Source organism: Schistocerca americana, chromosome 11, assembly GCF_021461395.2.
Source record: "Schistocerca americana isolate TAMUIC-IGC-003095 chromosome 11, iqSchAmer2.1, whole genome shotgun sequence".
In the NCBI taxonomy this organism is placed as follows: Eukaryota; Metazoa; Arthropoda; class Insecta; order Orthoptera; family Acrididae; genus Schistocerca; species Schistocerca americana.
The window spans coordinates 168,220,719-168,237,992 of record NC_060129.1 but is presented as its reverse complement, the minus strand read 5'-3'; the positions used below and the strand labels follow the sequence as shown (position 1 = coordinate 168,237,992).

Genomic DNA, 17,274 nt, shown 5'->3' with positions numbered 1-17,274 from the left:
AACTTCTCCGAGAACGTTATCCGTCATTCTAATCTGATATTATCTACTGGACATTGGACCTCTGCGGCCTGAAACCACTGTGTGGAAAGGGATTAACAGGGAACTAGCAAGTACCTGTACCTGTCAGTTGTGCAGCTGTGCTTCCCAACACCCAGAACCCTCTAACACGTGCCATACGAGCAACAGATACCGATCGTGTAAAGAAATTGTGTGTTGCTCGACCCCTATAAGAGTGTACTCTGTAGAGTGTGAAAGCTGGGCTCGGTGTCGGGCTTCACTTTATCGGTCGGATACGGGGAGGGTGACGTCAGTCTACGAAGGAGACTGACAGCGAAACACTTGTGACCTGTCCTGAAATACTGCTAAAGTGTGTGGGACCTGTACCAAATACGACTGAGAGTTGATACTACGTGTAGAAAGAATACCGGCACAATTGGTCACAAGTTTGTTTGATCCGTCAGAGAGCATAACAGAGCTGAAGAAACATCTGAACAGGGAGACAACGGAAGATCCGTACAAACTATAGTATACTGAGAATGTTTACTAACAACGAAAGGCGGGACGAGGGGGAAGAGCTACAGCTGCGACATGTGCGGGAGAGTGTCCTCGCACCACGTGTGGATCGGCCCGACCGCTGTAACGTGGCAGAAACGATTTCAACTTGGGCACCTCGGTATCCACTACAAACCACTACACGTGCTTCTGCACGGACTGTGAAGACGAGACAAAATTACAGTGCAAAACAGGAATTTGAGGAGTCATTCCTGTCATGTTTCGTGCACAAAAGGGATAGGAAAAATCATAATAAAATATAGACAGTACTGCCATGCACTTCATTAGTTTGTAGAAATAGATGCAAATGAGTGAATCCAAGAATAGCTACAGGTGTCTAGATCAGGGTTATTGTAAATTGTGCTCTGTAGTGCCAATGTGCGAAATTTATTTTATGACATCTAATTCTGCAGTGGGACAACAATTACTTGCGTAGAATAAGAGGCATCTAGCAAATTTGATGTAGCGCCTATTGAAATTTCCTTTTTGTTTGTATTTCAGATGTCCACAGTTTTCTCTGGACGACTCGTTAAGTGCCACTGAAGCTGCAGTGTGTGAAGTCGGTAAGGAGGTCAGGGTACGGAGATCCCGGCACGGCGTCTCGTCCTCTCGTGACGGCACGCGGTGTTCGGCTACCGGAAGGTCCGTGCCGAAGCCTCCGGACAGTTCCGCGACGCTTGTGGCGGAGGTTCTGGCCGAGCCGGTTATTCGAGGCGGCACACTGCTACACGCACCGAGCCGGACTGCACACTCGTGGCCAGTGTGGGAAATCTTTCACCCTCTCTTACGACTCGAAAGAGGACGAAAGGCGGGACGAGGGGGAAGAGCTACAGCTGCGACGTGTGCGGGAGTGTGTCCTCGCACCACGTGTGGATCGGCCCGACCGCTGTAACGCGGCAGTCCGGCTACCTGCGAAACCGCGTCCGCGTACACACGGAGGAGCGGCTGTTCACCTGCCACATTCACAGTAAGTTATTCGGATAGGTGCATCTGTGCGTGCTAGCGTGCTCGTACACCGGCGAGTCGGCGCGGTCGGGAGATCTGCGACGAGCTGTTCTTCTGTAACACGCGCCGGAAGTTGCACAGGTGTGTGCGTAGTGGACTCTGGCAGAGGCACCGGAAGGCACGAAGTTGGCGAGCTGTTACTGTTATGTTTTACCACTTGTACATACCTGCAGAAAATCGTATTGTATCAGCCTCAGCTATTTTTTTCAGAAGACCTACGTGTCGGTAATTAAAAGGAATTACACGCACGACTTCTGTATATTTCTTCAGCGTTTGCACATTGCTATGAGATGTTCCTATTTGCATATATTTTGCACTGTATGGTATGTACCTATTGACAGAAACTCTGCAATTGCAAAAGCTTCTTGCATCTCAATCTTTTTTTCATAACCTGTACTGATAGCAATAATAAAGATTTTATTTTATAGTAACTGATACTGGTACAATATGCATTTCAGTTTCTCTTTACTCTGTCTCGTGTAAAGCTCGTAGTCGAGTAACGGGAGCATTCTGTTAAGTAATAACAAAGAGGATATCATTTGAAAAAGTTGCGAGACTGTCAATTGCTATCGAGTGGGACTTATTGCCGATTACTTGTTTTGCAATGTGCACGGAAGAGATCGATCAAAGTTTCGTGTCGATTCTCAGTTTCTCGAAATAAAACTGTAGTAAGTAATAGGTTGATAATTTTGGACGTACAACTCGTTTAGATTTGGCAGTCGTCATTTTTGTGGATGTCAGATGGTGGTGTGGAGGACGTGATCGTGAAACAAAGTATAAAACTGTACTTGCCTCCACTGGCAACTAGAGGGTTTTATTTCGAGAAATTTAAGTTTTTCTATTTTAGTGTCAGCTGTATATATAGCTTATTGAGTGTTGCATGTTATGTGGTAGTTACTAATAAGCCAAGCTGCTTAAACAGTAATCTGAAACAGAAATTTTGCCAGCTGTCCTCGGGAGGAGCATCGTAGTTGCACAGGGCGTATACACTGCAGCTGGTGTCTGGGTTGTACTGAGATTTGATGCCTGTGCCTCCAGGATCCAGTGCAGTGTTTTACACAGCACACCTCATTCCTGGGAGTCTCGGAGGAAGGAAGACACCAAATTATAATATGTATTCTGGGCCACAGTTCAAAAGGGAGAAGGAAATGTGAAGGGAAAGCCTAAAATTGTGTGAAACCGGTTACACTGCCGTGTCGGTACGTGGCCGGTTTGTCCTCTTGTAAGGTGGGTTTAGGGTGTACGAGTGCTTACGGCACCACTTTACTGGATGTCTCGTATACACAATTTGACTGCGAACCGTATTGTCCTCGTCAGAGCCTGGTATATTTCATTTGATATTCCTTAAAAGTTGCACTCAGTTGTATACTGTAGCAGACGTGCACTGTGGAGGGTGAAGGGAATGTCAGCTCTGGATTACGCTGACTGATACTTCACACCCGTAGGTACTTCACACGTGTGAAATGTCGACTTTGAATATCCTCCATCGTGATCACGAGTACTAATGCAATGCCACCCGCTCGTGTCGGCTCCTCGTGGGATGTTTGCAAAAGTGGGGACTGCCAGGTGCTAGGTCCCCTGTCAGTTTTAAGGTGCTGTTTTGGCCAGAGAATGTGTACTGAGAGATGAGAATATGGGGCTGATATTGCAACAGTGTTATGTTTGACTACATCTGCAGTTTTAGACGTGTCAATATATACAGAATGACAGTATGAGAAATGAAAAATTGTGAATAAATTGTTGCACTTAGTGAGTCGTAGTACGGCACACTACGTACAGTGTTTGTGGTGTTGCCCCTTATTCCCCTTATTCCTCATCTTCAACTTCTCCTTATGCCGTGTCGACACCATTTGTAGCTCTCTTATTGTCAGTGCCAGCTGACCGAACAACTCAAAGCTACTTTTTGTTACGAGGTGTACTGTGATCTGGGTACAGACTACACACACTTCTGTTTCCATTTCTCTTTCTGTGCCGAGCATCTACACTCCCGGTGTATCCTCTGTTCAGTGTCTTGATGCCGAAACTGAAATAACGACGTGTTAACACTCGCAGTGTAACAGAACTAATGACTGCACGTAAGTATGGACTGCTTGAAGGTTGAAATAATGTATGGCGGTTGTAACAACTTGTTGCTAGTGTACAAGTTTGAAAGAATTAGATGTGAGAACTGGGGAATACAGCACTCTCTGCACAGGCTGTACAGAGTTGTCAGCAGCGAGTGTTCTATTGTCTGAAGAACTGCACCAGTCAAAACTATAAACGAGCCATAAACATACAGGGTGTTACGAAAATGTACGGCCAAACTTTTAGGAAACATTCCTCACACACAAAGAAAGAAAATATGTTACATGGATATGTGTCCAGAAACGCTTACTTTCCATGTTAGAGCTCATTTTATTACTTCTCTTCAAATCACATTTTCTACCAATCCGTCGGTCACCGAATCTGTTGTTGAGAAGCGTACGAACACTTCGACTGAAATGTGCAGGAGCTCCATCGTGCACGAACCACATGTTGTGTTGTACTTGTAAAGGCACACGCTCTAGCAGCACAAGTAGAGTATCCTGTATGAAATCGTGATAACGTGCTCCATTGAGCATAGGTGGAAGAACGTGGGGCCCAACCGAGACATCACTGACAATGCCTGCCCAAACGTTCACAGAAAATCTGTGTTGATGACGTGATTGCACAATTGGGTGCGGATTCTCGTCAGGCCACAAGTGTCAATTGTGAAAATTTACAATTTGATCACGTCGGAATGAAGCCTCATCTGTAAAGAGAACATTTGCACTGAAATCAGGATTGACACATTGTCGAATGAACCATTCGCAGAAGCGTACCTGTGGAGGCCAATCATCTGCCGATAGTGCCTGCACACGCTGTACACGGTACGGAAACAACTGGTTCTCCCGTAGCACTCTCCATACAGTGACGTGGTCAACGTTACCTTGTACAGCAGCAACTTCTCTGACGCCGACATTAGGGTTGTCGTCAACTGCACGAAGAATTGCCTCGTCCATTGCAGGTGTCCTCGTCGTTCTAGGTCTTACCCAGTCGCGAGTCATAGCCTGGAATGTTCCGTGCTCCCTAAGACGCCGATCAATTGCTTCGAACGTCTTCCTGTCGGGACACCTCCGTTCTGGAAATCTGTCTCGATACAAACGTACCGCGCCACGGCTATTGCCCCGTGCTGATCTGTACATCAAATGGGCATCTGCCATCTCCGCAGCTGTAAACATTGCACTGACTGCAAAACCACGTTCGTGATGAACACTAACCTGTCGATGCTACGTACTGATGTGCTCGATGCTAGTACTGTAGAGCAATGAGTCGCGTGTCAACATGAGCACCGAAGTCAACATTACCTTCCTTCAGTTGGGCCGACTGGCGGTGAATCGAGGAAGTACAGTACATACTGATGAAACAAAAATGAGTTCTAACATGGAAATTAAGTGTTTCCGGACACATGTCCACCTAACATCTTTTCTTTATTTGTGTGAGGAATGTTTCCCGAAAGTTTGGCTGTACCTTTTTGTAACACCCTGTAAAAATAACTGGTAAATACGGACCATTGTCCTGCCTCGTGCTCACCTGGATTCTGGGGGCAATTCGGCCAGCACCCTACTCACTTCAACCACGTCTTCAGGTCGGTTAGGTGTAGCACCTACCCAGCTCTGTATGGCCGTTACCTGGTGGGTGTGCCCAAGACAGATTTGGACACGAGTACCTGACAGTGAGAACAGGTACTGTCACCTCGCTCTCCACGGCCAGCTCTGTGGCTAACTGCTGTTCGCACGCAGTCGTCGGGGTCGGTGAGCCGTCGTTTGTCCACAGCTGCTAGCAGTCGAGGGGATGTGGTGGCTACGTGTGGAGCTCTTAGCGCGTAGCGGCACTGGTCAGTCTGTCAGGGATAGTGATACGACCACTCCCGGCAGAGGCCGGTCGTGCGCAGCACGGGCCACGTATCCCTACTGCAGACGTCTCTGTGGCACCTTTCCCAGATTGCAGCAGGCCAGACAAATGAAAAGAGGAGGTACACAGTTCCGGCTCCTGGTGAGCAAAATATTCCCAGACGCTGTCGCACTCTCGATGTCACTTTGAGGACTATGTGGCCGGGCATCCGGCAAAACACTGAAGTCGTGGTGTGCATCCGAAGAAAATAATTCAATTTTTTCAATTGTGACCAACGGTAACTGTAATTTTGCTGTGGCACAATGCATTAAAACTGCTCAAAACATGACAAATGTTACTTTTCATGGTTTTGCCATAGATGAGCATTTGCAAATGTGAAAATTATTTGTGGGTGGCAGGGAGGGGGAGGGGGGGGGGGGGGGGGAGTGTCCTAGAGCTTAGAGTGTTAACATAAAGAAAGAAGCTACTACTGACAGCAGTTCCCAGTGTAAGCATTCGAAACTGGCGTGGGGAAAAATTTGAGAAGGCCGGGATGAAAGCGAAAAAGATAAGAAGTCAGTACATAAATAACACTAAAAAGTTACAATTCAAAAATTGACTCAAAATTACCTTAAAATAAATTCATTTACACAAATTCAACATTTTTTCCACTTATTACTGGCTTTATCGAAGACACTGACTTGCTATCTCGTATAGGGTATAAATATCGTTCCTCAGATTTATTAGCTTTTACTCCTGGATATTGTGACTTTATTTCTTGTAGTAATCATCATCATTTATTGCCTTATCGGGCCTTTAAGGCCTACAGCAAGAAGAACAAAAGGAAAAGTAAAGACAAAAAGACTTACAAAAGTACTCTATACAGTAGTAAAAGTTACATATGTACATTACAGCTTAAAGAAAAACGAAAAAATAAACAGGGCATTCAATCAAAGGTTTAAAAGGCAAGAGGGATACATTACAGAAACAAAAAAACAAAAAAAAAACACACACGCAGTGTCTGTCAATTACACGAGAGGAGGGAGCTGTTGCAGATGGCAGTCCATCTCATCCGGTCGTTGGCGTCCTCCTCCACGGCTGCTGGTTCCACTTCTTTCAGGATCGTTGTTATCCTATCCTTCCATCGAGTTCTTGGGCGTCCTCTAGGGCGTTTTTCCTGTGGGTTGAGAGTGGAGGACTCTGTTTGGAAGGGATCCGTCTGCCCGTAGGATGTGGCCAAACCATTGGAGTCTCTTCTGCGCCAATATTCGTCCAATGTGTGGCTTTCCATACCGCTGGTATAAATCTTCTTTTTTTCTTCGTTCCCATTTACCTTCCATGGCATTGTAGATGGGTCCATATATCTTCCGAAGTACCTTCCTTTCAAATGCACATATTGCTTCTTCTGCTGTTGCTGATGTTGCCCAAGTTTCACAGCCGTATAAAAGTACTGGTCTCACCAGTGTCGTGTATAGGTGGATCTTGTTCTTCTGCGATATCAGCCGAGATCTGAAAAGATTGTTCAGGCTAAAGAACATGCGATTAGCATTTGTTATACGTTGCTGTACTTCTTTCGTTACTTCACTTCTATTTGTTAGTATGGAGCCCAGGTACTTGAACTCTTCAACTCGTTCGAAGGTATGCCTGTCGACATCAATGGAAGGAGGGAGATCTCGGCGGCGTGATACAACAAGATATTTAGTTTTTTCCTCGTTCACCACCAGCCCAATTTTCTCTGCATTGTGGAGGAATCGGGAAGTATCCCTGCGTACTTGCTCTAGAGTGTCGCCAAGGATCACAACATCATCAGCAAATGCCAAGATTGTGTCTGCTCCCACCATCTCCATCTCTCTGGTTCGACAAGTGTCACGGCTTACTTTTTCCAGGGCCAAATTGAATAATATTGGCGCCAATGGATCTCCTTGTCTCAATCCATTTTGTATACTGAATGATGGTGATAGTTGATTACCAAACCGCACTTGGGCCGTAGACTGAGAGTAGCAAGCAGCAATTAAGCGGATGTATTTTGATGGGATGCCAAGTTCCTCTAACGTTTCCCATAACGTGGCGCGGTCAATGCTGTCATAAGCTTGTCGAAAATCGATGAAGATGAGGTGTAGATCCTTATTGAATTCGTAGAATTTTTCTATCAACTGCCTCAGAGTAAATATGTGATCAATTGTCGATCGTCCAGCAACGAACCCACATTGATAGGTCCCTACAATTCCTTCAGCCAGTGGTTTCATGCGGTTTAGTAGCAGTGTTGTAAAAACTTTGTAGCCAATTTCAAGTAACGAAATCCCTCGGTAGTTGGATACATGAGTAGCATCTCCCTTCTTGAATATGGGACATATGATTGCTCCCTTCCATTCCTCAGGAATAACTTCTGCTTCCCAGATGGTAGAAATTAATCGTTTCAAAGCACCCACCAGTGTTTCCCCTCCCAAGCGAAGCATCTCAGCTGTGATACCACTACCTCCTGGAGCCTTGTTGTTCTTGAGTGCTTTTAGGGCAACACTGATTTCTTCCTCAGATGGTTCAGGGACTTCAACTCTGTCAAAACGGGCATCCGTCTGTGTTGTCCCTACTGGTGGGTTGTCGGGATTCAATAGGTTTTCAAAATGTTTTTTAAATAGGGTTGCTTGCTCTTCTGGCGGTACAACTTCACCCGTCTCATTCGTTAGGACCAATGTACGTTGTCTGTATGCGCCTCTGGCGAATCTTGAGGCCTGGAAAAACGAGCGTGACGACTTTGCTTCTTCGACTGCAATCAACAGACTTTTGTGGTGGTCCCGTTTCTTCTTTCTCATGAGTTGGTCCGTGTTACGCCTCGCTTCGTAGTAAGCTACCCTTGCTTCTTCCGAGAGTTGCTGTAGCCATTTTATCCTCTTCGCTGATCTAATCTCAACAGATTCTCGACATTGTTCATCGAACCAAGGTTTACTTCTTCGTTTTGCATCGCAAACTAGTTCTTCATTTGCACTTTCTAACACTGCATTCCTCAGCAGCATCCATGCGTTCTCCACACTGGTAGGGTTCTCTGTTATTGTGAGATGTTCTGCAATTTTTTCTTGATAGCGCTGTCTCACTTCTACATCTTTCAACTTATTCTTGTCGAAGCGGACCATCATTTCAGAATTTCTTCTCCACATGGTTGAAAGTTTCAGACGTAGTTTGACTACCACTAAGAAATGGTCTGAATTCATATCTGCCCCGCGAAAGGATCTTACATGCTCGACACTACAATGATGTCTTCGGTCAACAAGAACGTGATCGATCTGGTTCATCGTACTTCCATCTGGGGATATCCAGGTTACTTTATGCACTGCTTTGCGGGGGAAGTATGTGCTTCTAACGATCATTCTCCTTGTATCGGCAAGGTTAATTAATTTGATACCATTCTCGTTGCTTGTTTCATGGATACTATCAGGCCCTATCGTTGGACGATACTGCACTTCTCTTCCCACTTGGGCATTGAAGTCTCCCATTATCAACTGAATTGAGTGTCTTGGGAGTTTGTCTACTACATTCTCTAGTTCTAGATAGAAGTTATTCTTTGTTTCTTCATCGGCATCCTCTGATGGGGCATGACAGTTGACTAGGCAGATCTTATATGGTTTAGCGTGTAAAATCATCCAACAGATTCGGTCGTTTACAGGAGACCATTTGTTGACAGCCGATATCATTTTATTGTGTACAGCAAAACCAACTCCAGAAGTCCAGGCTGGGCTTAGCTCATTGCTGTTAAAGAGCGTGTGAGTATCTCCAATCTTCATAACACCCTGAGGAAGTCTTGTTTCTTGAATTGCTGCCACTATGCATTGATATTTACTCAGTTCTCCTCCAAGTTGTTTCATTCCCCCCGTCATGATTGACCTTACATTCCATGTTCCAATTCTAAATCCAGAAAATCCATTTACGTATCCAGTTTCGTCACCATTTTGATCCGTCCAGTTTTTCCTTTTGTCTTTTTCTTTAACCAGAATCTTTTTTTACAGAGGATGGGGGGTTGGCCCATCCTCTAACCCTCCTCCTTTCTCATCCGGGCTTGGGACCGGCAATGGCGGAGTTATTTCTTGTAGTAATAGCTGCTTTTTTCATATTCTCAAGATGCATTAACTATTTCAGTGTAAGAATGTAGTGCAACTTGCGACTGAACTCTTACACCTGCACATTTTTGTAGTGCTCTGGACCTTCAGTGGTAACTGTGTTAGTCACCGTAACTGGGTAGCCCAGTGCGTGAGATCTGTGCCCGAGATGCTTAATGCTGTGGGTTCGAATCCTGTCGACTTCTCGAATTTTTCTTTTTAAATTTGATCGAAATTGTCGCTTTTGTTATTTATTTGATTAATGATTAGAAATCAGTTTAGTTCTGTAGTGCTCAGTAAATAATTGTTGAAATAAAAAAAGTAGATTTATTCCTTAGAAATCTCAGAAGTTGTTGTCGTCGTGTCCTGACATAGGTGGGAGAGGGCAAAAGGGGTTACTGGTCAGTCTGCACTCCCGAGCGGTACAGAACAGAAGGTGGAAGGACAATTCACAGTGAAGGCATTTGATTGTTTCTTCTATCTGAGTCAACACTGGTACAGGCATTTACTAGAATGCAGGTGGTGAGACTCGGTAGGGAACTCGTGGAGACTCTTGGACAAACAGGATTTTGAAATACTTGTTTATTCCATACAGGACTAACTAATACACTGGAGGCTAGTTCGAGTTAGAAAAAGCATGAATAGCGCTGATACAACAGAAGCCAGTGCAGAAGTCCCAGGAGTGGATGCTAACCACAGTAGCAAACACTAGCAGCATCTGCAGGCACCAACTTAGTTGCAAAACAAGACATAATGCATGTGACACTGTTCACTGAGGCACTCAGAGAGAGAGAGAGAGAGAGAGAGAGAGAGAGAGAGAGAGAGAGAGAGAGAGAGCAGACTTACGCCGAGCTGGACCGAGGCTGGAGTCGACGGACACAGATTCGGCACCCAAGTCATCTGAACTGACAACTCTGCCTGGGGGTTTTAAAGATTCGCATGGGGGCACTGTTTTTGCCACTTAAAGCCACCCAGCCAATCCCGTAGGTCTCTTGCAGGTCCCTGCCAATCGTGGTTTAGTTAGGTCCCCTCTACTGCTCCTAAGATGGGGATGTTAATGTAGTTGCACTAAGTCCGTATTTGGTATCATTCAGTGTAAAGCTAAACGTAACTGCCCTGCCAAATAAGGCTTACAACATTATTGTTATACGTCATTTAGCCCCGCCCCTCGGACTCCTCGGAGTAGGGACTGCTAGGTCAACAGTTTTTGCCATGCTTCTCTCTTTGTAACCTTTGTGGGTCTACTGATGTTGCTATTCGCAGGGCTGGTATCGAGCTGGCTTTATACACTAGTACGTGCCTGTCGGTTACAAAGTTCTATGGTGACAACCTACTACAGTGTCTAGACAACGAATGAAGTTACATGTTAATTCCTCGAAGAGTAACTAATGCTCTGGGACCGCGTCTGGGGGCGTCTGCATTTTTACAAACTTACTGTTTACTTCACGTAACAGTATCCGTCCTAGTTTCGTCTGTCCTCAGCATCGTCAGTGCTTCCGCACCTAGGAACGCCTGTTATCCTTTCTCACAGCCTCGAGATAACACTACAGTAGCAATGTATTACATTGGGCACTGTACTACAAAGCAAGAAGTTTGCAAAAATGAACTTACAAAGTGTTACAAAAGCTCTTCAACGTGTCGTTTTGTTAAAGCAAGCAAAAACGTAATCTGTTGCGAAACAGAGAACCAAATTACACGGAAGTGTTGGGGATACCTTGTCGAGATGTTTTACACTGGTGCAAATGCTATGCCTGTTGGATGAAAACAAAAGGAGTAAGTGGAAGAATTCAGAGGACCTTGCCAATGCGTTGACCTTAAGATCTCCATTCCAAAAGCATTTGCTGATTTGCGAAAGCAAGCAACGCCTTCATTGAGCAGGGCAACACTTCAGAAATGAATGAAGCAATTGAAACATTCTCGAAGATATCCCGTATTTATTGAAGACTCTGTCCCGATTTTGTTACCCGAGTGGGACTAGCAGTCTCGACATTCGACAAAATGAAAGTTGACGGTTCCGTACGATACGGTTAATCGGAGGATGTAGTTGTCGGTCCACATACTAATGTTACATTTTGAATGATACTTTGGTGTGCAAGCACTGGCAGCAACCAGTTTATTACGATTTTGACACAAGTACGAATACTAGTTGCTAACTGATAAATACAGACGAGTGTCTTGCCGTGTGCTCACCTGCTTCCTGGTGGTGGCTCAGCGAGCATCCTACTGACTTCGATCACGTCTTCACACTAGTTATGCATACCTTTGGCCTAGCTCTGTGTGTTCATCACCTGGTGGGTGTGACCCCTTATGGAGGCGATGGGGACCTCAGTTAGGTTTGGACGCGAGTGTGTAACAGTGAGGGCAGATGCGGTCACCTTACTTGTTGTGGCCTACTTTGTGACTGCCCACTGTTCACACACAGCCCTGAGGGCTGACAAACCGTTGTGGTAGCGATTTGTGTCACTGGCATTTTATCGCTTTCGTTTGTTTTTAATTGATTGATAATGAGAGATTAAACAGGTCTCATGAGAGAAGTACACCGGCTTGAGCAGCTAAAACAAGTGCAAATGCGTTTACAATATGAAGCTGTGCCTGTTACACAGGGTGAGGCATAATAAAGAGCAATTTTTAAAAGGCAGTTAAGTAAAAACACTTCAATACTTTCTTATTTCATAATATTAAAATACGTCAAGTATTTTCTGCAATACTAAAACATTGGTTATTTTTTAAGGATAATTTCGGTAAGATGGCATTCGTTTCGACACACACATTTGTCCACCTGGACCGTGAAGTGACTCGTCACATTGCGCAGCATTGCCAGTGTGATTTGAACAACTTCCTGTCGGATCCGTCCTGTCAGGGCTTCAATTATTCGCGGAGGATTATCTCGATAAACTTTGCTTTTCAGATAACCTCACAAGAAAAAGCCACGTGCTGTGAGGTCCGGTGAACGAGAGGGCCGTGCGATACCCCCATTTTGGGAGATCACACGATTTGGAAACAAAAAATTGACAATATTCGTGCATACTCGAGCAATGTGGGTGGTTGCTCCATCCTGCCGGAAACCGTCTCGTCGTTCACCTCGTAGTGTGCAAGTTGTGGAGTAAAAAAAGTTTTCCAACATGTGTGCGTATGAAGACATGGCACACCACACAGTAACTTTTGCAGAGTGCAGTGGTTATTGGTGCAGTTCTCTAGGATTAACGTCACTCCAAAATCAAAAGTTCTCCTTTTCACATAACCTGAGAAATGGAACTGAGCTTCATCACTCATCCACAAACAGGCTACAATGTGCTCGTCTAGCTTAATCGTGTCCAAAAATTCTAAGCAGAATTGGCTTCGGCTCACATAGTTTCCTTAAAGGGTCTGAACCATTTGGATTTTGTAGGGTTGAAAGTGCTAATTGTTTAAAATCCCAAGTGTAGCGCTGTGTCGGCAAGCTGAGTGACGAGGGCTTCCCTCAGTGGTAACTGTGACATGTTTGATGTTTCCAGGTGTGTGCACAGTTTTTGGTCTCCCAGTTTTCTTCTTTGTCATTGACGCCGTCTCCTCAAAGTTCTCAACTGTCGTTTAGTTTTGATTTGCACCCACTATTAAATTTACACGATGATTTCTTTCCGTGTTTTGTGTAGGCTGTCGAAACAGTTGCTCTTGAAACATTTAAGAAATTGGCTGTCTTGGTTACTGATGCTCCAGCTAATTGGCCCCCCACAATCTGCCCTCTTTATAACTCTTTTAGGTCTTTCATTGCATGTCGACCTCAGCCTCTGTATGCAAATATGAAGTGTGCACTACTCGTTAACAGCCTGCGCTGATGGTAGTCCGTTCTGAATAAGCAAGAAACATACCTTAACTGCATTGTTGACTGTCAAACATAACCATCACATTACTACCACTATTAACATTATTTTGCATACTCCTGTGGCAACCCTATATTTGTGCCAGAGCATTAACAAAACTGGCTTTTAAACTAGGGAACACACAACTGAAGTCAGTTTGCAGCTGCCTTAACTTCACAGCCATGGTCACCAATGCTGTTTCGCACACACGAGAGCACCCTGTCATTGGCTGCCATGGCCAGTTCACTGGCTGCAAGCATCATCGGTTACATGTCGGATGCCATTGCATTATCGGCAGGCACAGATAAGAAATTGGTGTGAATAACTTAGCCCTTCAACGATTTTATGATTGCTGATACACAGTTGCATTTAGGGGTTTGATAAACTTGTTAAGCGAAGGCAATGAAAGCATTATGAGACATCAGCTAGTGGCTGCCACTGATGGTGTACAGGGTGATTCAAAAAGAATACCACAACTTTAAAAATGTGTATTTAATGAAAGAAACATAATATAACCTTCTGTTGTACATCATTACAAAGAGTATTTAAAAAGGTTTTTTTTTCACTCAAAAACAAGTTCAGAGATGTTCAATATGGCCCCCTCCAGACACTCGAGCAATATCAACCCGATACTCCAACTCGTTCCACACCCTCTGTAGCATATCAGGCGTAACAGTTTGGATAGCTGCTGTTATTTCTCGTTTCAAATCATCAATGGTGGCTGGGAGAGGTGGCCGAAACACCACATCCTTAACATACCCCCATAAGAAAAAATCGCAGGGGGTAAGATTGGGGCTTCTTGGAGGCCAGTGATGAAGTGCTCAGTCACGGGCTGCCTGGCGGCTGATCCATCGCCTCAGGTAGTTGATGTTCAGGTAGTTATAGACAGATAAGTGCCAATGTGGTGGCGCTCCATCCTGCTGAAATATGAATTGTTGTGCTTCTTGTTGGAGCTGAGGGAACAGCCAATTCTCTAACATCTCCAGATACTGTAGTCCAGTTACAGTAGCACCTTCGAAGAAAAAGGGACCAAAAACTATATTGGCTGAAATTGCACAGAAAACGTTCACCTTAGGCGAATCACGTTCATACTGAGTTGTTTCCCACGGATTCTCAGTGCCCCATATACAGACATTGTGACGGTTGACTTTCCCGTTAGTGTGGAAAGTTGCTTCATCACTAAACACAATCTTTGAAACGAAAGATTCATCTGTTTCCATTTGAGCAAGGATAAAATCACAGAAAGCGATTCTTTTAATCTTATCAGCTGCAGACAGTGCTTGAACCAATTTCAGACGATAAGGTTTCATAACTAACCTTTTTCGTAGGGCTCTCCATACAGTTGATTGTGGAATTTGCAGCTCTCTGCTAGCTCTGTGAGTCGATTTTCCTGGGCTGCGAACAAATGCTTGCTGGATGCGTGCTACATTTTCATCACTCGTTCTCGGCCATCCAGAGCTTTTCCCTTTGCACAAACACCCATTTCTGTAAACTGTTTATACCAACGTTTAATACACCACCTATCAGGAGGTTTAACACCATACTTCGTTCGAAATGCACGCTGAACAACTGTCGTCGATTCACTTTCGCCGTACTCAATAACACAAAAAGCTTTCTGTTGAGCGGTCGCCATCTTAGCATCAACTGACGCTGAGGCCTAGTCAACAGCGCCTCAAGCGAACAAATGTACAACTAAATGAAACTTTAAAGCTCCCTTAATTCGCCGACAGATAGTGCTTAGCCCTGCCTTTTGTCGTTGCAGAGTTTTAAATTCCTAAAGTTGTGGTATTCTTTTTTAATCACCCTGTATTTTACTGCACAGACACATCTAAGGAAACTCAGTGGCAAGCATTATAGTCTTGAAAAACACACACGCATACACACACAAACACACACAGAACTGGTAAATACAAATGTCTTGTCTTGTGCTCACCTGCTTCCTGGTGGTGCTCTGACAGCAAACGGGTCACTTCAATTACGACTTTAGGTGCGTTATGTGTTGCATCCACCCAGCTCTGCATGTCCATCACCTGGTGGGTGTGAGCTTTTATGCAGGCGATGGGGGCCTCAGTTAGGTTTGGACACATTTGCCTGATAGTGAGGGCAAATGTGATCACTTTGCTCTCCACGGTTAGTTTTGTTACTGCCTGCTGTTCACACACAGTCCTGGGGGCTGACAAACCGTTATGGTAGCGATATTTTATCGTTTTTTATGTATTTAGTTTACTAATAACAAGAAGTTGGATAGTACTTATGAGATAAGTACACCAGCTTGAGCAATTAAAACAGAGTGCAAATGCATTTACGATACGAAGGTGTACCTGTTGTACAGGGAACGGCAATAAAACCTCAGTCATTTGAGTGGGATGTTACAGAAATAATCAATATGCTAGAGAAAAATTACTTTTATTTATAAAAAATACACACACTATTTGATCAAAAGTATCCGGACACCTGGTTGAAAATGACATAGAAGTTGGTGGTGCCCTGCATCGGTAATGCTGGGATTCAATACGGTGTTAGTCCACCCTTAGCCTTGATGACAGATTCCACTCTCGCAGGCATATGTCCCGTCAGATGCTGTAAGGTTTCTTGGGGAATGGCAGCCTATTCATCATGGAGTGTTGCAATGTGGAGAGGTATCAATGTGAGTCGGTGACGCCTGGCGTGTAGTCAGCGCTCCAAAACATCCCGAAGGTGTTCTACAGGACTCGGGTCAGGACTCTGCAGGCCTGTCCATTACAGGATGTTATTCTGTGTAGCCACTCTGCCACAGGCTGTGCATTACAAACAGCTGCTCGATCGTGTTGAAAGATGTGATTGCCATCTCTGAATTGCTCTTCAGCTGTGGGAAGCGAGAAGGTGCATCAGTGTAAGCCGGTGCTGTGGTAGTGGCATGCAAAACGAGGGGTGCAAGCCCCCTCCATGGAAAACATTACCACACCATAACTCGACAGCAGCCTCCAAATTTTACTGTTGGCACTACAATTGCTGGCAGACGAAGGGCATTCGCCATACCCGCACCCTGCCATCGGATCGCCTCATTGTGTACCGTGATTTGTCACTCCACACAATGTTTCTCCACTGTTCAATCATCCATTGTTTAGGCTCCTTTCACCGACCGAGGAAGCCTTTGGCATTTACAGGTGTGATGTGTGGCTTACGAGCAGCTGCTCGACCGTGTAATCCAAGTTTTCTCACCTCCCGCCTAACTGTCACAGTATGCGCAGTGGACCCAGATGCTGTTTGGAATTAACAGAACTGACTTTTAAACTAGGGAACACACAACTGAAGTCAGTTTGCAGCTGCCTTACCTTCACACCTGTGGTCACCAATGCTGTTCCCCCCTTCCCCCCCCCCACCCCCCTCCACACACACACACACACACACACACACACACACACACACACACACACACCAACACAACACAACACACAAGAGCACCCTGTCAGCGGCCGCCATGGTCAGTTCACTGGCTGCGAGCATCGTCGGTTCCGTGTCCTTTGATGCCGTTGCAGTATTGGCAGGCACAGATAAGAAACTGGTGTGAATAACTTAGCCCTTCAACGATTTTATGATTGCTGATACACAGTTGCATTTAGGGGTTTGATAAACTTGTTAAGAGAAGGCAATGAAAGCATTGTGAGACATCAGCTAGTGGCTGCCACTGATGGTGTATTTTACTGCACAGACGCATCTAAGGAAACTCAGTGGCAAACACTATAGGCTTGAAAAACACACACACACACACACACACACACACACACACACACACACACACACACAGAACTGGTAAATACATTTGTCTTGTGCTCACCTGCTTGCTGGTGGTGCTCTGACAGCAAACGGGTCACTTCAATTATGACTTTAGGTACGTTATGTGTTGCATACACCCAGCT

The 17,274-nt window shown here is 45.0% G+C and overlaps 1 protein-coding gene across 3 annotated transcripts in view; it reads left to right on the top strand.

The window, feature by feature from the left end:
• Positions 1-3,303, top strand: part of LOC124553859 — a 47,818-nt gene extending 44,515 nt beyond the window's left edge. For all 3 annotated transcript variants that reach the window (XR_006968154.1, XR_006968155.1, XM_047127852.1), the window contains one exon: positions 1,054-3,303. Coding sequence is in view for 1 of the 3 variants with exons in the window: in XM_047127852.1 (XP_046983808.1) it covers positions 1,054-1,444 (391 nt within the window). In the remaining 2 variants the exon portion in view is untranslated. The remainder of the gene's footprint in view (positions 1-1,053) is intronic.
• The last annotated feature ends 13,971 nt before the right edge of the window (positions 3,304-17,274 follow it).